This window comes from Tenebrio molitor, chromosome 2, assembly GCF_963966145.1.
Source record: "Tenebrio molitor chromosome 2, icTenMoli1.1, whole genome shotgun sequence".
Taxonomy (NCBI): domain Eukaryota; kingdom Metazoa; phylum Arthropoda; class Insecta; order Coleoptera; family Tenebrionidae; genus Tenebrio; species Tenebrio molitor.
The window spans coordinates 10,640,971-10,665,503 of NC_091047.1; the positions used below are offsets into that span (position 1 = coordinate 10,640,971).

At 33.6% G+C, this 24,533-nt stretch overlaps 1 protein-coding gene across 1 annotated transcript in view; it reads right to left on the bottom strand.

Moving 5' to 3' along the window:
* SP2353 (EGF like, fibronectin type III and laminin G domains protein pikachurin) overlaps positions 1-24,533 on the bottom strand; it is a 123,074-nt gene that overhangs the window by 2,577 nt on the left and 95,964 nt on the right. The window contains exons 5-6 of the mRNA XM_069038392.1: positions 9,562-9,896; positions 208-605 (exon numbers count right to left, since the gene is read on the bottom strand). Coding sequence (XP_068894493.1) covers positions 208-605; positions 9,562-9,896 — 733 coding nt within the window. The remainder of the gene's footprint in view (positions 1-207; positions 606-9,561; positions 9,897-24,533) is intronic.

A 24,533-nucleotide genomic window follows, 5' to 3' on the forward strand; every position in this document is an offset into this window, starting at 1 on the left:
CACATTTCTCTTGGATTCAGCCAAGCAATTAGCTGACAAACCACCAATACGGATATTGTTTGCTCCGCGTAGTAAAAATGTTACAAATAAGATAAGAAAGCTAAATCAGCAGGAGAACAATTCCGTTGATTCGGTTTGCGAGGCTGCGGCGGTAACGAGAGCCAAATACTTTGATAATCGATGATTTGACAGATTTTTTGTACGTACCCGGTGCCACTCCCCCAGACTTATCCTGTGTTGACTGGTGACGATCCCCGCCCCCGTTCCTAGATCATAAGCAAATTCCACGCAGCCGTCCCGCAGATAGAGGGCCATAAAGTCACCGAAGCCATCTCCCCGATGGCCGTTGTATAAAATTAAACCGTTCGGTGCTGTTGGTTTTAACGTAATCTCGAAATCTAACCATGTTAACGCCTCTTCTCCCAATCCTCTGTACCTCAAATGACTGGATCCGTTGAAAGATGGGACCTGTAGGTCGACGCGAATCTCGCACAAGTCTCCCGAAAATCCCAGAGGACATAAACAAACAGCTGAATCTTCGCTGGTCAAACATTTGCCCCCGTGTTGACACGGAACTCGACTACAACGGTCCGCTGTGCACTCCTCTGCAACAGTAAAATCAACAAAATATGAAAATTTACCGTCGGAACGGTTTCCGATGGAGGGTGATGTTAAATAAATGTTGTTGACTGTTTGGTCGTTTATTGGAATATCGATTAGACATATTTATAAGTTTGAAAAAGTGCGAATCGCATCATAAATCATAAATTAAAAAATCATCAGTCTCGGAAAGCACTTTGTGAGGTACGCAGATTTCGAGGGATAACCGGAGGAAAGCTGATAACTAAATGGAGCGGTTTTTTGAGCAGCGTTCGCCTAGATTTTCAACGTTTCCCATTCGTTTCGTGCCAGGTGTCATATTTGTCGGTGCTTTATTTTTCATGAACACAAGATAACTAACAAATAAACGGAAAATGAGATTACTACAGTTTTCAGTTGATAATTATGACAAAAAAAAAAAAAAAAAAAAAAAAAAAAAAAGGGTGCCCGGGGGCACGTTTATTGCACAGACTGCGCCAAATTGGGCGCCTGATAATTATGACAAATGACTTTATTCTTTTTCAACAATAGAGAATATAAAAACAGTAAAATATATTTTTACATAATGTACAGGGTTAGTCACGTTAGAATAGTTTCTAAAACGCAACCCAAAATACTAATGACACAGGCCTCTTGACAGGACATTTTATTTGATGCAATCAAAGCAAACACCAGGTCACTTATACACATTAAAAAAAAAAACACGTTATAGCATCTATTTTATACAGTGTGGAACAAAATGATTTTCATCTAGTTACCTTTGCATTACCCTCTAGTAATGTAGTAGAAGTGCCGCTCTACAAAAAAAAAGAAGGCAGTACCCTAACCTCAAAATATACATCAAAATTCCAAATAATGTGATTTATTACGAAAGGATGATATAAATTCAAAGTTGAGATTGAAATTGAAAAGGAAGTCAACAAAAGCAAGTCACAGCAAGGGTTGAAAATGGTCACCATCGTTTGTTAATTCAATTTAGTAAATTGTGACGATTGTCAATTCGATTGATAACATTTATTGACAGAACTACAGGGTTATTCTAAATGATTGTAGTCGAAGTAGGCCATGCCCATGTTATTACATTTTTGCCGCTTTCATGTGAACTGGCAGTTTTGTCGCTGTCACTGTCACTCTTTAGATGAAAAGTGGGGTGATGAGATTTTTATTTATTTTAGTTAAATTAACGATTGAATCCAGAAATATTGAGTTGTTTTGCACCCAATTTAACTCCCGTGGGTACTCACTTATTCACATCATTTTGATGTTTTTTTTATGTGGAGCGGCAACCATAAATTTTACATTGAGTTTTCACGCCTACTTCGACTGCAATCATTTAGAATAACCCTGTATACAGGGTCTCCCAGAACTGGCGGACCAAAATAACACGGTGAAATCATTATCTTCTGGCAATAATAGAAAAAATATTTAAAAAAATCCATCCTCATTGGATTTTAAAATAAGAACGTTTTAAATTGACCAATCGCGGGTAGATATAAAATTACCTTAAAAAATTATATTGGTAACTATCGAAACAAATTTGATTGTTGCAAAGACATTATAATTGAATATTTTTCGTATCCCACCTCCACCCGGCGGCACGGCAATTTTGCCGGAATACATACACTATTACGGATATTACTATCAAGTAATAGTGCAGTGCTTATCAACATAATTACCGGCGTCTCGCCTCCGCATTTTGACTTTGTTGTGTATTATGTTCTGTGTCAATGTTAAGGAACTTCCTCACGATGTGACATGAGTATAATAATATACCTTTTTGAATTTCAACTACCAATGTGTTATCTAAATCCAGAATTTTTAAATTTTTAAAAAGAGATTGCGGTACTATTCCCGTTGCTGAAATTACAAGTGGTAAAATCGAAATGTTTTCTAAACACCAAAGATTTCTCATAGCAACGGAGAGCTCTAAATATTTATTAATTTTTGTGTTATATGTCTGTGTTATATTGTGTGAATTTGGAACAGCTATATCTAAAAGATATGCTTGCTTTTGTTGTTTATTTAAAATTATAATGTCTGGTCTGTTATGCTTAATATGAATGTCAGTTAAAATTGTTCTATCAAAATATAACTTGTAACTGTCATTTTCCAAACAACTTTCTGGTGTATAACTATAATGTGGTTGTGTATTCTTTAATAAATTGAATTTAACAGCTAAATTCATGTGTATAATTTTAGCGAATATATCGTGACGTTTTTTATATTCGCTTTGAGCCAAAACGGTGCAAGAAGAAATGATGTGTTCAATTGTTTCCCCTTCAGTTCCGCAAATCCTACATTTATCAATTATCGATTGTAAACCCCATATGTGTTTTTTATAATTTCTTGTATTTATAACACGATCTTGTATTGCAAATATAAAACCCTCAGTCTCAGGATGAATATTTGATTTTTTAAGCCATGCATGAGAGGCCTGAATATTAACTTCTGGTTGTTCCAGTTCTTTAAAGTATCTCCCATGTAAAGACTTCTGTTTTATATTTGCTATTGTGTCAGGTATATTTGGCTTAACAATGTCTGAAATTATATTATCACTTAAATTTAAAGGTGTGTAGCCTTTATCGGCTGAAACCAAAGCATTAAAAAAGGTGTTATCACGAGCTCTCTTGAGGAAATAATTTTTTAGTGAAGCAATTTGATTTTTTAGCAGTATTTCTAGATTTGAAAAACCCCTACCACCGTTTTCGCGTGGTAAATTAAATCTTTCAATAGCAGATTTAGGATGGTGTTTACTAAATTTGGTAAAAAGAACTCTAGTTTTAATGTTTATGTTCTGTAAATTAGTTTTGGACCATTTTATAACACCGAAAGAATAGGTCAGTAATGGAACAGCATATGTATTAACTGCTTTAATTAAATTATTACCGTTTAATTTTGATTTTAAAATAGATTTAATTCTTAAATAAAATTGCTTTTCTAAATTTTCTTTTATAATTGAGTGTTGAATATGATTTGATTGATTAATACCTAAATATTTATAAAATTCTCCTTTATTTAAATTTTTAATGATTTCTCCTTCTTGAGTTATATATTCTAAATGTTCGTAATAATATGTCATAATAAATTATTTCTGACAATTCTGACAAGTCATTAAAAACGCGTAATGTTTACCGCTTCAGAATATTTTGATATGCTTGTCTTATATGGACAGTGTGATGAGAGTGCCACAGTTGCTCCTCAGGAGTACGCAGTTCGTTTTCCCAATAGGGAACATCGTAGCAGAAATACTATAACCTGAAAAATACTATAACCTAAAAACGTCCGTCATTGCATAAACAATGCGGATACCCAACAATGCATATGCATCATTTGAAATGTATCCATAGTTACAAATAAAGCAGGAAAACTAATTAATAGGTAACTTAACATCAACAACAGCATTGGTCAGTTTAAATTGCTTCTTTCCTAATCACTATTTAAGATAGATTTTTTTGAACATTTTTCCTATTATTCCCAGAAGATGATGAATTCACCGTATTATTTTGGTCCGCCAGTTCTGGGAGACCTTGTATAGCTAGGTACTTCAAAAACAGTAGAGCGGTGCAGGAGAATTTATATGTGCAAAAATTCCAAAGCTAACTAGATGACAATTATTTTGTTCCATACTGTTACTCATGCATTACAAATTAAAAAATTTAAATGTGAAATACATATTTTAAATTCAAAAATTATCTAAATCACTGTTAATGTACTTTTTTTGCGATGCGGTCTTTTTCAAATTATATTTCTTTTAAAATAAATTAGGCATAGGTTCAGAGCCGTCTTAACCATATTGGCTAACGGGGTGATTACCCAGGGGTGCCTAAATGAGAACCAAGATTTATATCAACATTTAAAACCCTAAAATGCATCAAATATTTATTTAAGGTTGGTCAAATTTTCTAATTTTCTCTTTCATTCATTTACTTTTAACTGTAAATATTCATAACATTTGCATAAGCATTTGTAGACCTCCTATGAGGACACTGTGGTCCCCTAGGTTAACAACCGTTGATCTAAATTTAGAATCTAAAAATACTTAAGATAAAAAATATTTTAAAAGGGTCCGATAAGGAGTAGTTGAGTTTCATTAGAACAAAATTGGAGTTTTCGATTTTACTTAATTGTGATGTAATTCTTTAATAATTCTGAACAATGACTTTAAGAAATTTGAATGATTTTATTTAAGGAACGTAAGTGACAATAAAAATGGCGTGATGTTTAGACTCTCGAACTTTGAAACTGGCAGAATCAGTAAACAGAATAATTAAAAGTACCTCTTCATATTTAAGAAGTGACAATGCAAATCTGTGTAGATATCATCCATCAAATAAACAAACAATTGTCATTGAACTGATATCGTGTCGTGTCTTATTGGGAGAAAACAACTCGATACAGAATGTGACATGATTAACATTTCTATTTTTGTATTTAAAATCGTTACAAAATCATTGGAAATGTTTTTGCCCATTAGCGAAACAACAGACTCATTTTGTTTACAATAAATTTAAATGAAACTGCGTGGTGTGAGTCACAATTTGATTATCTGCTTGACGTAAAATAATGTATCAAAAATATGTGGTAATACCAACTGTTACAAATTCAAATGAATGGACACGGGAAAATTTCGTAAGAGTTCCCTGTCGCATTTTGTGGAAAATCTATTTTAAATATGTGCAATCTCCTGTTTCGTTATTAAAATTATTGTCTTACACTTTGTATAGTTTTTGATTTATGGCGAGCAACTTTTCCTTTTATGAAGTTTTATATCATGAGATAGCTCTAATTTTTTTACGATGATGAATGGGACTTCACAGAACTAAAGAAACAACTGTTCGGAAGTAGATAAAGTGGAAAACAATTTCATTACACACAAATGACACTTTTCGTTATAGTTTATAGTCGACATTAATGGTCGCCGGCTAAAATTTATTTTATATCATAAGGCAATTATTATTACTCATATTCATAATTGATAACTTGTAATGAAATACATTTCAGGTGTCTCTGAAAAGTTTCAAAATTAAGAAATTTGTTTAACGTCTACCTCTGCACAGAAATAGTTAAACTGCACGTCTTCCTCTATAGTACTATTGCGAGCAAAAAAAGTGAAACATCAAAGTCGTTTGGCGTGAACTAACCAATACATGGTCCTAACCTCACTTTGAATTTGATGTTTCACTTTTTTTTGCTTGCCACTGTACCTAATAGTTAGTAGTTGATGATACTGAGATGTATTTTTTATGTCCGAATATGATGTAATGATGTGTTATAAAGAAAAAAGTAATTTTTTCTCCAAACGTCAGTAAAATAAGACACTATGCTGCTGGATTGATAATACCATGGCATCTGACGAGCGGCAGATAAAGTTATTATCTCCGCTGACGAGCGGCAGATAAAGTAGGTAAACTAGATAAATCATTTGAAATTCCTAACTCAAATTTTAACAAATTCGTTTCTGAATGTAACATATTGAAAGCTGAAGTGAACAATAGTTATTTATGCAACGAGGTTCTGTGTAAATCAATCATACAAAATTTTATTGTTTGAAACGACGTCCCCAAAGCTTCCAAATCTATTAAAAATGATTTCGCATTTGCATTTGACAGTTTTGACAAATTTTTCAAGAAATGTCACTTTGAATGTGTTGTCTAGGGCAACGGTTGGTTATCTGCTATTTTTTGCTTTAGAGCAGTTAGGAGGCAGTTTACAAAGGAGAAAAATGAGAATTTATGACAGTTGAAAGCAATAAATAAGATTTAGTCACGAAACTTGTAGATAATTGCCAAACGTACTTACAAAATCTATCCAAATTAAAACGGTTGACAGACGAATAATTATTGAAAAAAAATTCGGATTTTATACAGCGTTGCTTATTCTAGACTACTAGAGTCTTAGTAACGTTTCTCAAAACAAGCTACATTAATTTATTAGTCTACCCAATCTTCTACTTTAAAATAATTCCTGGTTTCTTAACATTTCTTAAATAATTTGTTATGAAAAATAGTTTTATGTGCTTTGGCTGATTTGTCTGCCTCACTTCGTTCAACAGCCAAACTACCAACCTCAGCACCTAAAACTTAATTTTTGCTCCTTTTAACATAATATGCTATTATAACTTTGTTGTTCTATGGCGAAAATCGTCGAATATTATAGATAAAAGTCATTTTAAGTGACGTAACTTGTGATGGAGAAAGGATATGATGATCTACATAATTTAAATTTAGAACTTACTTTATTTGTGCAGGGAACTGAAGTTTTGATGTATGTAGCATCTCTCGTAGTGTAAAAGTAATTTGATAGTCTAGTAGGATATCTAATACAACTGCAGTGAAGGAATAGTAACATGCAACTTAAATAAGGTTTTATATTCTTCGAATGGAGACAATGACCTATCCCTAAGGACGACTGTAGAAGCGTACACTCTCACATAGGTATACTTTGTCAGTGTAAATATCTACCATTGTCAACTGCAAATAACACACTATGAACCATCTACTATCTTAAAGAAAAGTAAAAATTGCTGATGCAAACAAAAAATTAAGAAGTAGTCTTAGACGAGGTGAGATTTGCAGATAATCCAGACCAAGGAAAATATTGTAACTTCAGTATAAAGTAATAAATTTTGAACTTCTCTTCGGAAACTAAAAGGAGTTTTAATTTATGACGAAACTAAAGGTAGTCAATAAAAGATTCGCTGTAAAAGAACCGAAATATATAATGTGAATCTGGACAGCGCAGACAAAATTGTAGCGATAGATTTGAAGAGTTTAAGTCGTTTCAAAGTTTGAAATCCTAAAAATTTCCGAGTGACTCTAGTTCAAGAAGTTATTTCAGCTACTGAAATAAATTTTCTGGGAGTATTTTTTTTTTAAATTCTCTAGCTCACTTTAAAATATTCCGAAAGGTGAAAAATAAAAATACAGGGTATTTCACGAGTGATAATGAGCCCAGCGGAATTGAAAATGCAATTCACAATACATTTCCAAAGTTAACGTGGCTATTTTAAATTTTATTTGTCATAACTGACATTTACTGTATTGTGGGTTGCGTTTTCAATTCTTTCGGGCTCATTGTCATTCGTGAAATACCGTGTATGTTTTCAAATAATTGCATATTTTATATGGGGTTCTATTATTTATTGCCCTTGACTGACAAATAGAATAGAAAATTGTTCATATATTCAAGATTTAAAACAAAATCGAAATCTGAACATTAAAACAATACTTATGCATGAAGGACTTTGTCGCCGCAAAACAAACCCATTAATGATTAGTTTTGGTGGTTGCACTTTTACCCGGTTTTCCAGAAATCCACGCCATGCTATTAAGTTGACAAGTGCTCGATTTTCAAACAAACTTTATGCTTTAGCAATACAAAACTACGAATATAACTGCACGGGAGTGAAAAATGATGCATGAAGTGTTACATAAACAAATACAAACGTAAAGATAAAGAAGCGAGCAAGATAAATGAAGAATTTAATAACGCCATTCAGGCGAACAATAAAAGATAACATAAAATCAAATTGTCTTCAATCTACATGTTGCACCTATTTTAAGGACTATAAATAACTGTAAAGTTGTTCTGTGGATCTGCTTTGTTCTCTGAAGCAGCTATCGTATACGAACGAACAAAAATGTTTCTTTATTGATGCAGACACTCTTGATAATCAATCAGAAGGTACCCTTATTATCGTTGAATAATAAAACACGCAGTTTATTTCAAGCCGTGAGGTAGGCTTAAAATGGGGGCAGATATTTGAAACTGTAACGGTGTAAATCTGGCTTGACCATCTTATCCTAAATTGATCGCCATATAAATCGTCGTAGATTGGAAGTGGAGGCCCAGCGTGTAAGCTTTTGCCGTTCATGTAGAACAACGTGGCAACTGAATTAGGGCCGATTTGGTTTATTCCCTTTAATATACGGCCCATTCTAGGAGGAAAACAATTATTTATCCATTAGACTTCTCGTCCGTGTCTCGCGAACGGCAATCGATAAAGGCCTAATAAATGCAAATATGAAAAATGATGCCGTAAAACGTTGACATCAAAGGCCGTGTCGGTGTCATAAAGGTAAGTGTCATAACTTCGTAAGTTTCATTTAAAATGCAGTGTCGTATTGGCGCTTTTTTATATTCAGATATGCATTAAGTGTAGACCTTTTATACGAATAAATCTGCATAATGATGTTATGTCGATAATATGGAAAATACTTCATACACACGCAGGAGAAACTCTGGCAATTTCCATTCAAATTATTGGGGACATGTTCCGAAAGGGCGACCCTCTCAAGTGCCATGTCCTGTGTTACGATCAATTTCCTCTCGTCGCAATTTTTTCCCAGTTGAAAAAATTGACTCCGTCTGCGTTAAAATTCGACTGTTTATAGTGGTGCTTGTACAGCATTTGTCCGATTTCCAAACTTTCCGTGGAATTATAAGCGCATATCGAGGGGGCTTTCGGATGATACTCAAGGGAAGCGATTTAGATTGGATAAAAAGGTTTAGCGGATATGTGAATTGAATGGAGAATTTATAAAAGCTAATAGAGCGACATCTTCAGGCTATCTAGGATGAATCCGGCGCTGTGACTGCGGGGAGGAGCTTCTAATTTATCCGAGCTTTAGCAAATTTACTCGTGCAGAATTAAATCTAATTTTCATGGGTCAATGTCTGACATAAATTGGCGTTATTCAACGATCCCAAAGGATCACCGTTTAAAACAAATAAAAACGAGATTAAAGGTGGACTGTGCAGGATTGGACGCGACGAATTTTTGCAAGAACTGGAAGCAACTTCCGCTTGGCTTAACTTTGTAGGTTTTAATTACGCCATGCTGTGAACACACTTTACGTTTACTGCATGTGGGGCCTTTATGAAATTCATGTCGTTAGATGTCATCCGTACAAGATGGCGTTTAAAATGATTCAAATTAATTCTGAAAGGAGGAGCTCTTACCGATGCCGTACCCCTTGGAGGCTTCCCCGTGTGGCTCAAGCGCGAACTTGTAGATATGGTCATTAACTTCCAAGTGGCGGATGCAGCCCTTTAGGCCAACTGCTACCGGCAACTTTTCAGACAAGCCTGTTGTGTTTCCTGCACCTCCTATAAACAGGGGCTCCCTGAATGTGATTCGCGAGAATAGACCCTTAGAGCGACCCTGCACATGTTTGCCGCTGTTCAGTTGCAGCCATGCATCCCACCTGTGTCTGTAGAGGGTGATGTGATTCCACTGGTTAAGCAAGATTGTTTCTTCTGAACGCACCACGCCAACTCCAGAACCGCAGTCGAATCTGCAACAATGCAAGAAATGTTCACCGAACTTGTTCGCTGCTGGTAACAAAAAAATCTAGTTGTATCGGAGAGAGAAATGGTAGTTCATAGAGTTCTATTTCATCATCAAATAGATTTAAAAAAATTCTAAAAACAATCAGTGGACGTAAGACGTATGTCCATGGTTTGACAATGACGCTCTTGAAGGATTTATGACGTTTCAAATTTTAATTTGAAAAACATACTATACTACAGACAGCTATTGGATTTATCTCTAGAAGAATAAAGATTGTTAAGTACATATAAGGCACTTAAGTGTAAAATGCTTTTTCATTTTCATATTTCCTGTTGACTTTCCAATACAATACTTACGTATCTGTTGTTTATTATTATTTTATCATTTTAACATGATTTGATTTTAATAAATATATACATACATAAATATAACTATAAAAAATAAATCTCTTCCAGTGGGGTAGTCTCGGGTAGGGCACCACGAATGCTGGCTGCGTTTCCTCGTTGGATAGCCAAAGAAATACGTTTTATAAGTAAATATAAAATAAATTTAATTAATGTAATGATTAAAATTTAAACGACACCCCTTTATAATAACGTGGTTTTTGTAAAGTTAATAAAAATGAAAAGGTAGTGCTCTGTTCGTACAGATGCTCTTAAAAAGAGTGAACTTTGTAATCTCAAGAGATCTTTGAGAATTTGCATCATAATGAGGAGTTGCAATAGATATCATCGGATGGTTCGTTAGAATTCATAGGATGGTGATACAAGGGACAGTGTATACATATTAACTTGTTTAGAACAGGGACTATTAAGTGGAAAAGAAGAAAAGTTTTATAAGATCTTGATAGACTCGTAAGATGACAGTGGGGGTAAAGAGAATGTGTGAGGAGCAAATTTGGAGTGTATAATGAGATGCAAAGTTTATGATGCGTAGACAATTAAAGGAAAAAACAAAAACCTCTGGGTAAATATGTAAGATGTGAAGAGACGGTTTATTAAAATTATTTTTGACAGTTGACAGGACTATGATGACTGCAGCATACAATAAAATGAAAGAAACTTGAATAAATTGATAATGTAATAATAGTTTATAAAAATTGGTCAAACATTGAATTGAGAATTAGGAAATAAAAAAATGCTAAAAAAGTAAAAATTTAGGTCATCAAGGACTGTTTGAGTTGGCAATACAATTAAGAGCATTTTGTTATTCGGCTGTTTGCAGTATTGCAACCGGATACGTCTTTTGACAGATATTTGATGTGAAATCAACAGCGACAAAATTGTAGGTTATGTATCTATAAAAATCAACGGTACAAAGAGACAACTTGAACTGTCAACTGTCAGTGTGAAGTCGTCAACAACCGGAAGTCACTCCAGTTATACCGTTTAAAAGTAAAAATCAGTACTGCCAACTCAAACAGTCCTTTTTGATCAGGCTGTAGTAGTATTAGAAAATACCGAGTGATTTATTAAATTTCACAATTAGTCGGTTATTACCGAACTTGCCCGAGCGTTTTGGATATATGAATCTCCACCCTGTCTTTGAGGATTTTATAAAAACAATTCCTAGATGTTGCTGAAATTAAGGTAAACACAGCCGGTTACGTGGCAAATCCATTCCATGAAACCGACAACATTAAGAGAAAATCACTCCTTGACACTGTTGAAAAGCAATTAATAACAATCTCTATAATATACATCTTCAAGAAAATTTTGACAAGTAGATTTATCAGACAGCACATGTCAGAAAATTGTTAATAAAGACCTGGTGTTGTATTCCCATAAATTTGACTTGAACGACTTATTGTTACTTGTTCAATCAGACAGTGTACACCAATTTTCTGGATTTATTCTTCTTTAGTGATGAAGCTTGGTTTCATCTCTAAAGATAAGTAAATTTATAAAATATGTGATCTTTGTGTGTCGATTTTTTTTATTCTTTCTTATTTTTTTTCAGAATTGGCATTACACCCTCAAAAAATTGGACTACGAGTCTGAGTCGCCATTTCGCAAAGCCGTTTAATGGAACCCATTTTATTTGAAGATTCTGTTACAGCCGTGCGGTATCAAAACATTTTGGAAGAACTCCTCAATCAACTTTATCCCGATTAGTTACATAATGGTTATTTCCGGAAGGATGAAGCAACAGTTCGTACAGTTCGGATGACGTCAAATTACCTAGGGAATTTTATGACGATCGTTTGATTAGCTCCCACACAGAGCACATCTATTTACCGCGATCAACTGATTTGACGCCACTAGATTATTTTTTGTTCTCGACTTTGAAAAACACTATTCTTTAAACAACTGAGACTTATCATTAGAAAAAAACGTACAACTGTTTCACTAGAAGTTCCTATCAGAATATTAGAGAACAACTAGCAAAACACAACTGCCACCTGTCAAAGAATGGATTTTTCGCTTTATTTTCTTTCATCAAAAAGTCATAGGCGACTTGATGAACTTTTCATTTGAACACCCGTTAGTTTTGATTATAGTCAGTGATCAATTATTTTACGTAATAAAAATTCTGAACTTGTTAAAAGGGTTCTAAGAAAATATTTTATTTTTATTTGTCGGTAGAAGGTAAAAATGTTCTGAACATTTCCTCATTTTACAACCGTCATAATAAAGAATATTAAGTGTAAAAACGCTGAACACAAGCTATATAAAAAAGATAAAACAGCATATTATTATGAGAAATTCTAAAAATTATTATTATGGGCTTATAAAATAATATCCTTACCTATCTTTCTAAATTAATAATAATAAAAATTTCAATGCGTTTTCTGTGATAAAAGGAACCATGCTGCTCTCGATCATGTTAAAAAGGTGAGAAATTCTTAAATAAAGGCGCAGTAAAAAATATGATGATTTTTTTTTCATGGGAATTCTTGTACTGTGAAGACGATGACATATTTAATGTAAAAAAGTAGATACAATATTATAGATAAAGAAGAAAATATATATTTTTAACCAAATAAAGACGTCTTAACAGTTCTTTTCTCAGAAAAATTCAAACATTAGAATAAAAAAAATATATATTGTAATTATTCTCAATTAAATACTTATACTGGTCTATTAGGTAATGCATGAAGTACATAATATTTTTGTTTTACAGTACAAAAATTTTCTATAATAATGCGGAATCTGGAAAAGTGCCCCGAATGCTTGGAGCGTTTCCCCGTTCAATGGGAAAGGAAATCCTCTCGAAAAGGAATTTCTTTGATTTTGAATCGCCTGATTCGCAATAAGTCGGTGTCCAATGACATTAATGAAATCGATGGTTTCTTTGCTCCAAGGGCCTAAGGTTTCAAAGGCTAAACCTTTAAATATGTAATTTGACGAAATAATTGAACTATATTTGCTATATTTGCTACAACATCTAGCTCTAGTATAACAGACCAAGTATGATAGAAATCTTTAAGGAAATCAAAAATATAAATATATTAATTTATTGATGATTTAATATAATTGGTGCGACACTATTTTTCGATATTTGTAAAAGTGTCCCCACGTTCAGTTCTGAAAACAATTGAAACAATTCCAACATTTTATTCATCTCGAAATAATTCCACATTATTCGACGTAATCCTTTAAGCAACATTGATAAAGCAGTCATGTACTTATTTCTACTAACAAGGTTTTATAAAAACAACTACCGTAACTAATTTGAGTTGTTTCGTACAGTTTACGTCCTCGATTACCGATGATTACCGTAAAAGAAATTCAGTTTATGTGGTTTCCTAGACTTTTATTTACCGGTAAACAGATTAGACTTGAGCAACTTTTAAATCTGTTTTCTTCTTAATTTAACAGAATTTACAATGTTTAAATATGTATTACTGTATTACTGTCGTGGAATTGGGCGGTGTTTCTCTTTCCGCTTAAAAATCGGTAGGCAGGTCAATTAATTTGGCGAAATGCATAAAATCCAGATCTGGGAAGTAAGTAATGAAGTAGTTTTGTAAAGGATTTATCACCGGAAGGAATTGATAAAAATATGGGTAAAGTATTGGGCGAATCTACACTTTCATATCGAGAGGTTCATAACTGGTCCACAGTTTTTACACTTGAAAAAATAGATCAAAAAGGTAGAATGGTTCATTATTTTGATTCAGAATCAACACAAACTACGGAACGAAGACACCATCTCCTGGAAAATTTCATTCAATTTTTGTTGCATTTAGCCCAAAGTAACTTAGGTTTTTCAAAAGACTTTAACTTCGTTATTTCCGTGTATTACTGTTTTAGGTGATTATCCTGACAACAAATGCTGAACTACCCTTGTATTTAGGTGTCACTTGTTCTAAAGCAATCGTTATTTATTCCCACCGACCCAACAGTTAATCAGCATTTAGATTGACTTCATTTGGTCATTACGGGTATTGCTACCAAGTAATAACGAGGAAATAGAATTATGAGAAGCAATTACGACTTCCAAACCCCAGTGCAGTTTGACTACTGACGCTTCTGCTGTTACCCAAAAAAAATGTCACAGTTAAACTGTCCTGAAGACTTAAGAACAAGAAGACAGTTCTAATAGATGTTCGTTAGTTAAAGAGATTGGGGTACTTACTCTAGGAGCCTTCGGTAGAAGGTGGGGTATTGTCAAACTCTGCTGAGTTATTGCGTGTTAGTGATATCGCTTTTGATAGTGTGGTACCGTGCCTTCAAATAAATTTGGAATTAGAGTAGGCTATGATTTATATATTTTATCTAGTAACGGTTGGTAATAGACGATTAACATATGTACTGTGCTGTCCAAGGTTACCGCTGTGCCTTTAAAAATTGCACCAACTTCATAAGAAAATCACAGCCGAATTCCGAATTTATTTGAAGGCACGGTACAAATTAGTATCGGCAACTTGCTCCATACGCTTCTAGGAGAACTCTAGAATACCTCGCATGCCAAGTTCCAAACCCTACATCTATCTTTTTTGCAAGACAATCTCGTTAAGCTACAAGAATGTTAATTTTCATAGATTTTAGAGAAATCTATTTAACGTTTGTCCTTGAAAAATAATTTTGAATAAAATATCAATTCAATATACATATTGTACCATTATTCAAATGTTCTCCATTTGAATATTTATACCTTCACAGGTTTCATCCGTGTTAAAAACGGAGCAAATACTTGAAACAATTGCTGGTTGTTATTGTTGTAATTTTTACTAAAAATAGAATTAATATTTGCTCTTCAGGTAACAAAAAGCGGTTGTTGGCTTAATATATCTTCTGTCTAGTGCCGTGTTTATGAAGTCGAAGGATTCTACTTGGTAATCCGCGGACTTCCTGCTTGTTTTACACCGCAATGGCTGCCTCTATATCTATGAGCTTCCAAGTGAAATTCTAATTAACTAACACGTTCATTATACTACGTAAACATTTGACTTTGCTACGATATAGAGGATGAATGTCACCAACCTCGGAATTAAATTGCTTAATTATTGCTTGTGTGGTTTATCTTACGACTTATTGTTTTTTGAGACAATGTAACTTAGTTGGAAACTATGTTTACTTGAAAGCTGGAACTAGCACGAGCAACCTGAGGACAGCCAGATTAAACCTTTTAAGACAACATTCAGAACAAAAACTCAACTACAATGTCCAGGGTAACACACCAAATATTATAGAAGTCTTTAAGGCAATCAAAAATAGTAAAATATTACGAAGGACTTGTTAAACAAAATATTTATTGTAATTAAAATAGTTATAAATGCAACATGTGTGTAAAGCAATCTTTTTTTTTTTGGAAATGAGAACGCACGAGCGCACCGAGTGTTGTAATACAAAAAAAATGCATAAAGTTGCATATTTTTTGCAACCTTGTCGTCTATGTAAAATAAAATTGCTCCGAAAAAAATAAATAAGAAATCTTCAAAAACTTAAGTAACCAGCTAAAAGACAAAAACTGTCACCATGTTGAAGTGTAGACATTTAGAATTATTTCCATAAAATGAGTGAACACGGTGATGAAAGTAATAATGAAGCACTGCCAAGTGCATAATATTGATTAAAAAGTAAGTAGGTAGGTATTTTTTAATGTTGGTACAAAAATAAAATAGATGTATGTAGATATAAACATGTTTACAAATTTATAGATATGTATCTATACTCGTATTTCTACGGGCATTAAAGTATTCGCCAACGCCTACGCTCGAGGTGAGCGCATTACACCGCAATATGCTGGGGACAGGTCATATCGTGACGTAACACAGCGCAGAACACAATCAGAAATTGTCCCTTTGTAACAACAAACTGTATTTTAAGAAAATCTATGAATGAAATTTTTAGTTAAATGGATGTAAAAAGATAAATAAATAGACAGACAAAATTTCCAAAACTGCCAACATGTCTTCTGTACTATCTAAATAATGTAAAAAAATAGAAAGATGTTAAATATACTTAGAAATAACAGACAGATACTCCAATTCTTTTTGCATACATTGTGTTAATTACTGATATTATGTACGAGTATATACCTAATACTTATTGCAGTTTCAGATTTTGTAAATAGTTCACGATGCTGTTCACAAGGATAAAACCTGTTGGCTGCTATTAGCTGCGTTGATTACCGAAATTTCCTGTAACGAATGGTGGACAAAATATCTCGATTGTGGTAAATTACTAGCAATTTGCTTAAGTACAAAAAATAAATCAAGGGACAAAGCATGTGATACATTTCCTAACAACAATTTTTGTGCTTCTTGATAACTCCAACTTAATGAATTCATAAATAAGCATAATTATCGTTACTTGTTTCGTGACAAGAACCATTAGATGAATGAATAAAGGAAATCTAATGAAAAACTATGTTGTCACGAAGGGAATATCGAGGTACTTACGGCGAGTACTGAAATATGAATATAATCGTGGCAAATTTAGCACGTCGGCAGAAATAATTATAACGCAATTTGTATAATACAATTATTTATCGTGATTTGAATTCTTTTTCGCTCTCATTTTTAAGCACTAAAATCAAGTATAATTAGTATTAAAGCAACAAAAAATTGTATATACCGGGTGTATCTGAAATATGTTTGTTAATTTTAACCTGTGGATGAACTTGCCAATTTATGAAACTTTTCTCTATAACATTTTACAAAATTTGCAAAAGTTTTCCAAGATTTTTTGCCCCCCAATGTTTACCATACGAGCCATTTTCTATGGTTAATTAGTCTCTATTTTTTTGTAACAATGAGAATTTTAATTTTGATTTTTTTTTATAACAATGTAACTTTTTGTCAAGGCTCCGTTTCTATCACTACAGAAAATTTTCGACCAAATTTTAAACCAATTTGTAACGCTTTTCCGTACAAAATGCAAATAGAAAAAACCTTTCATTTAACAAGCTCTGCTACGCGTTAACATTAACACATGCATTTTAGATACACCTGTATGTAAAAATACACATTTTTATCATTTCTAGAGAATTTCATTAATCATTAGTTTTGTTTCTTATTAACATAATTATAGGCGTTTTTACATATTTACGAAATCAAAGCTCCTTCTTTATTTATTACTTTTCACTATCCCACCTCCACCCGGCGGCACGGCAATTTTGCCGGAGTACATACACTATTACGGATATTACTATCAAGTAATAGTGCAGTGCTTATCAACATAATTACCGGCGTCTCGCCTCCGCATTTTGACTTTGTTGTGTATTATGTTCTGTGTCAATGTTAAGGAACTTCCTCACGATGTGACATGAGTATAATAATATACCTTTTTGAATTTCAACTACCAATTTGTTATCTAAATCCAGAATTTTTAAATTTTTAAAAAGAGATTGCGGTACTATTCCCGTTGCTGAAATTACTAGTGGTAAAATCGAAATTTTTTCTAAACACCAAAGATTTCTCATAGCAACGGAGAGCTCTAAATATTTATTAATTTTTGTGTTATATGTCTGTGTTATATTATGTGAATTTGGAACAGCTATATCTAAAAGATATGCTTGCTTTTGTTGTTTATTTAAAATTATAATGTCTGGTCTGTTATGCTTAATATGAATGTCAGTTAAAATTGTTCTATCAAAATATAACTTGTAACTGTCATTTTCCAAACAACTTTCTGGTGTATAACTATAATGTGGTTGTGTATTCTTTAATAAATTGAATTTAACAGCTAAATTCATGTGTATAATTTTAGCGAATATATCGTGACGTTTTTTATATTCGCTTTGAGCCAAAACGGTGCAAGAAGAAATGATGTGGTCAATGGTTTCCCCTTCAGTTCCCCAAATCCTACATTTATCAATGATCGATTGTAAACCGCATATGTGTTTTTTATAATTTCTTGTATTTATAACACGATCTTGTATTGCAAATATAAAACCCTCCGTCTCAGGGTGAATATTTGATTTCTTAAGCCATGCATGAGAGGCCTGAATATTAACTTCTGGTTGTTCCAGTTCTTTAAAGTATCTCCCATGTAAAGACTTCTGTTTTATATTTGCTATTGTGTCAGGTATATTTGGCTTAACAATGTCTGAAATTATATTATCACTTAAATTTAAAGGTGTGTAGCCTTTATCGACTGAAACCAAAGCATTGAAAAAGGTGTTATCACGAGCTCTATTGAGGAAATAATTTTTTAGTAAAGCAATTTGATTTTTTAGCAGTATTTCTAGATTTGAAAAACCCCTACCACCGTTTTCGCGTGGTAAATTAAATCTTTCAATAGCAGATTTAGGATGGTGTTTACTAAATTTGGTAAAAAGAACTCTAGTTTTAATGTTTATGTTCTGTAAATTAGTTTTGGACCATTTTATAACACCGAAAGAATAGGTCAGTAATGGAACAGCATATGTATTAACTGCTTTAATTAAATTATTACCGTTTAATTTTGATTTTAAAATAGATTTAATTCTTAAATAAAATTGCATTTCTAAATTATATTATTATAAATTATATATTATTACTTTTATTAATTATATTTACATTTTCAGTACTTGCTTTTCATTAAAAATTAAATGTTATTATTAAGCAAATATTTTAGTAAAAACGTAAATTCTTTCATTAATTCGTTAATTAAAACGATAATTCTGAAATATGCTAAATATTACTGATAAACCATTCAAAATTCCAAACGAGTTGTAGGAAGCTGTTTGATTAAATTCAGTAAACCGTTCCTGAATATTGAAAAAACAAATTTAGGAAATTTGAAAACAAAATGTTGTTTTTAATAAAATGTTATTTATGGTTTTCGTGAGTTAAAATTAAATCTAAAACATTAAAGCTCGACTTGCTTCACAATGCTGCATTAACTGATTACCGAGCAATATTCACAAGCAAACTCGATTGATTTCTTTTCATTTCAAGATGTATTTTATTTAAGTCACTTTGTAGATACATAAGCTGATACACCCGAGCCGTGTCCTATAAATTATGCAGAATAATTGATGAGACAGTTACATATTCCTCTACATTCAACATCCATTAAAATTCTTCTGCAGTTGGAGTAATGGATTTTCCTTAAATATTCAAAGGGTGTGTTGGGAAACATAAACGCGGGTTTAGATTTTTGAGATAGCGCTAAACTAAAAAAATATCTAAGGCTTTTGAGACAACAGAAACAGTTAGAGACTACACATTTTTGTTGTGTTAACAGATATTAAAAAATTACAAAGTAACAGGATTAAATATTGTAAAACATGGTTAGTTGATCGAGTTCTAAAAGTTGAGAGAATTTTTTTTAATTTAAGCTATTTTAAAATTATAGTGGATAATTTTAGATGAAAGTTGTTAAATTGGTGGGTTTATGGTGATTGGTATAGTATTTTAATTTGGCTTGTCACGAAAAACATAGGTGCAGCATTACTTATACAAATTTAAAAATTAGAGTTATGTCAACGTGCAATTAAAAAGAAAACTGTCAAAAGGAAAACATGTAATTAGATGAGTGTTCATTAAATAGTGACGTGCAATTTTCTACTTTATTTAATTAAAAATTGATTTAATTACATTCGTAATTATAAAAATAAATACATTGTTTTATATGTTTGTGACAATCTTGTAATTAATCTTGCTTGTTACATTGGGATTCAAAGCTCAAGGTGGTAGAATTTATTTATTTTTGTAATAAATTAGGTGGATATACGAGTACTTTTTAAATTAAGTGCAACATATTAAGCATTAGTCAAACTTTGAAGTCATTTTTTAGAAGTAACCGTTTTAATAAATAAAATACATAATGATTAAACGAGCCGGTTCCTCCACCAAAATGTAACTTTGCTCATAAAAATTTAGATGACCATATTATTTTTTTTATAACAGCTATGAAAATTCTTGCGTTTCTGTTTTAAACATCTTCTTATGTAATAAGTATAAAATTGTCGCGTACGATGGTTTCCGCTGACTTCAACTTTTTTTAAACATTAGAATTTTTCTGCAGTTTCTCCCCATCTCACATGACTACAAATATTGCATTAAAGCTTCTCTGTTGTGGGAAGAATTCATAATAATATTTTACAAACAAAATTCTTCGTCAGACAAAACCAAATCATATCTTAAAATATTTATTAATTTTTTCAGGAAATTACAGGTGTACAAAATAATGTAATTTTGAACGTTATTGTTAGAAACAGGTACTGTAGCAGGTAGTCCTGCCTACTTTCTTTGTGAGAGGGGTGAAATCACCCACCCTTATTTAAGTCGAGATATAGCGGTAAAAACAAGAGTCTACCACTATCCTTGGTACTTAACACTTGTACATCAACATTTTGTCATACAATAAAGTTTTTAAGTAGTTATACAAAGACGACTATATCATTTGAACGGCTAATATCACCACCCAACAGTGATTAATCGTTCATAATTTTGGTCCTTCGAGCCGGATGATTAAATCCATATCACACGACGGTCGTCTAGTGTAATAACAAGTGTAATACAACAACAATTCAAGAAACAGTTTCGACACCCAGAGGGCAGCAACGATTTCGTCACCTTCAGCAAGGGCAAAAGGGCAGCACGAATAGTCACCGAATTGGGTAGCAGCGAAGCGATCATCACTCAAGACATCAACAAAGGTTAGTGGCTCTCAATCCTTTCAATTTCCCTTCCAAACTGCATTACTACGTACGACTTTTTCTATTGTTCCTAATTTCGCAAATTTTCATCTCGACCACGTAAATCAAATCAATCATTATGCCCGAGACATCCTTATTAGATGAATCAATTGCCAAATTAGAGGCTCTAAAAAGGAAAAGAACCTCATTAAAAGCTAGAATTACGCGTATTCAGAACTTTGTGTCTAATTTTCAATCAAATGATAATGATGTGTCTCCACTAGAAACTAGAAAAACATTCATCGAACAAATATTCAAAGAATATGACGAGGTACAGACTGAAATTGAATCACTCGATCTTTCATCAGAGGCGATTGAGACACAGACTCAGGACCGCGACGAAATTGATTTAAAGTATCTCGATGTATTATCATCAATTCAAACAAAAATTAGACAAACGACGCCTCCACCGCACACTGCGGCCACAGCGAATCCTAACGGTAGTTGTTCCAGCGCTAATTCACATTGCTCTAATCGTGATCAATCAATCAAATTGAATCTGCCAACTTTAAAGTTAAAATCTTTCACTGGTTGCTATAAGGAATGGTTGTCATTTCAAAATTCATTTAAATCCATTATTGAAGACGAAAACAACATGCTAAACAACTGTCAACGTTTCCAATATTTGCGATCATGTTTATCTGGTGAAGCTTTGCGAGCAGTCGAGTCATTAACGGTGTCATCAGAAAATTATAATGTAGCGTGGGATATCTTAAAGAAACGGTTCTGCAACAAACGGCTGATCGTTCACGATCACATAATAGCCATCACAAAGGCACCCCAAGTAATTAAAGCCTCGCATTCGTCACTTAGGTGTTTTTTAGATACGTTGAATTCAAATGTTGCCGCGTTAAGACAGCTAGAAGTACCAATTGATACTTGGCACGCTCTTCTAGTCGTAATAATTGTGGACAAATTAGACGACAATCTTGCAAGAGAATGGCAGGCTACATTAACCGACGAGGTTCCAACTTACGGTCAAACGATCGAATTTTTAGAAAAGAAATGTCAGTTGTTGGAATCCTTAAATCTATTGCACCCCAAATCGAACGTCAATCCGAATCACAATAATGCAAAAAACAATATGTCACAAAAACGAAGCACTACATCTTATGTTGCCACAAACAAACTACATTGTACATTTTGTAAAAATGACGATCATACAATCTTTCAGTGCAATGAATTTACAAAATTAAATGTAGAGGAAAGAAACGCTCAAGCTCGAAACCTGAAGTTATGTCTTAATTGTCTAAGAACCAATCATTTTGTTAACAACTGTCAGTCCAAATTCAAATGCCGTAAATGCAATCAAAGCCACAATACGCTGCTTCACAAAGAAAGACAAATCACGCAAACCAATGAAACACCAGCACAGGTAGAAAGTTTAAACGCTCATTCTATGAGGTCCCAATCATCAATTATTTTGTTATCAACCGCGATCGTTCTCATAGAAGATCGTAATAATAAGTCACATAAATGTAGAGCTCTCCTGGATGCAGGGTCCATGAACAGTTATATTACGTCATCATTTTCCAAAAAATTACGTCTACAGCAGAAAGCCGTAAATATAACCGTTGGCGGAATTGGTCAAATTTCGACGAACATCAAACAGGCCGTCCAGGTAAACATCAAGTCTCAGTACAATAAGTTTTCGGCGAACTTAAGTTGTTTTGTTCTGGAAAAAATAACCGAAAATCTTCCCCTGGTGACCATAAACATGTCTGCAATAAATATTCCAAAGGAATTACAGCTAGCCGATCCGAAATTCTTAGAAACTGCACCAGTAGACTTACTTATCGGGGCTGATTTGTTTTGGAACCTTTTATGTCAAGACCGCAAGGAAATAACACTGAAGAACCATAACAAACTAATGCTGCAAAATACCCATTTAGGTTTCATTGCGGGTGGGTCACTAAATATGAACAATAACAATAGCTCAAGCACCTGCTCGCTTTCTCTAACGTCGGTAACCGACATTTTAGAGAACCAGGTGCAGAAATTCTTCGAACTAGAACAATGCAGCAACCCTTCCGAACAAAAATGCTTTTCAAATGAAGAGATTATGTGCGAGCAACATTTTATTCAAAATACGTGCAGACAAACAAACGGAAAGTTTCTTGTTAAACTGCCATTAAAAAATGATCCTCCAATTCTCAAGTCAAACCGCGATAGTGCTGTAAAGTTTTTTAACAATCTGGAACGAAACCTAAACAAAAGGCCTACACTAAAATCAGATTATGTGCAATTCATGCGGGATTACATCTCTTTGGGTCACATGGAGGAAGTTCCGGGTTGCGAATTAAATAAACCGAACTGTACATATTTGCCCCATCACGCGGTACTCAAGGATTCTACATCGACCAAGTTAAGAGTTGTTTTTAACGCGTCATTTCGCTCAGCTGATGCATTAAGTCTAAATGACAATCTTATGGCAGGACCTACAATCCAGCCAGAGCTTTTTGCAATTTTGTTGAGATTCAGAACTTTTAAATACGTCGTAAACGGGGACATAGCTAAAATGTACCGTATGATAGAAATACATCCCGATCACAGTGACTATCAACGAATTGTTTGGCGCGAGAACACCGAAGATCCGCTAAAAACGTATAGATTAACCACTCTAACCTACGGTACAAAACCGGCCAGTTTTCTAGCAACAAGATGTCTTAAAGAACTAGCTCTTCAAAACGTAAATCAGTACCCGGAAGCCGCTAAAGCAATTCAACAGGATTTTTACGTAGACGATCTTCTGACGGGAGGAGACTCACTTGAAAACCTAATCACTTTACGAGATCAAATAATTCAAATTTTAGCTCATGGTGGTTTCTTATTACGTAAATGGGCCGCCAATCATCCTGCATTAATTCCAGATAGTCACGAGCCTAATCTCAACGTCAGTTTCGATAAGGATGCTTACACTAAAACGTTAGGGCTTTTTTGGAATCCTAATCACGATTCGTTACGCTATCAGGTAAAACAGTGCGACATTCCGAAAAGACTAACAAAACGCGAAATCCTGTCTAAAACTGCCCAGGTATTCGATCCATTGGGTCTTGTGGCGCCAGTAGTAGTAAAAGCAAAAATAATCCTTCAACAGTGCTGGAGTTTGAAAATTGGATGGGACGATCTATTACCTGAAACTATTTATTGTGCATGGGTTAAGATCTTGCAAGAACTCGCTCACTTAAACGAAATCGAAATTCCCAGAAACATAATAAAATCAAGCCCCGTACAGGTGCAACTACATGGTTTTGGTGACGCATCACAAATCGCATATGGCGCTGCTGTCTATCTAAGAACAACCGATCATAGTGGCAATCATCAAGTTCACTTAATTTGCGCTAAATCTCGTGTGGCTCCTCTTCGCGCTGTTACGTTACCACGCTTGGAGCTGTGTGCCGCCTTAACGTTGTCGCGATTATTTAATACAGTTTTACGAACGATAAATGTCAAAATTGATCAGCAATTTCTCTGGACAGATTCCACAGTCGTTCTGGCATGGATAAACGCTACATCTTCAAACTTACAAACATTTGTAGGAAATCGAGTTTCCGAAATTCAAACG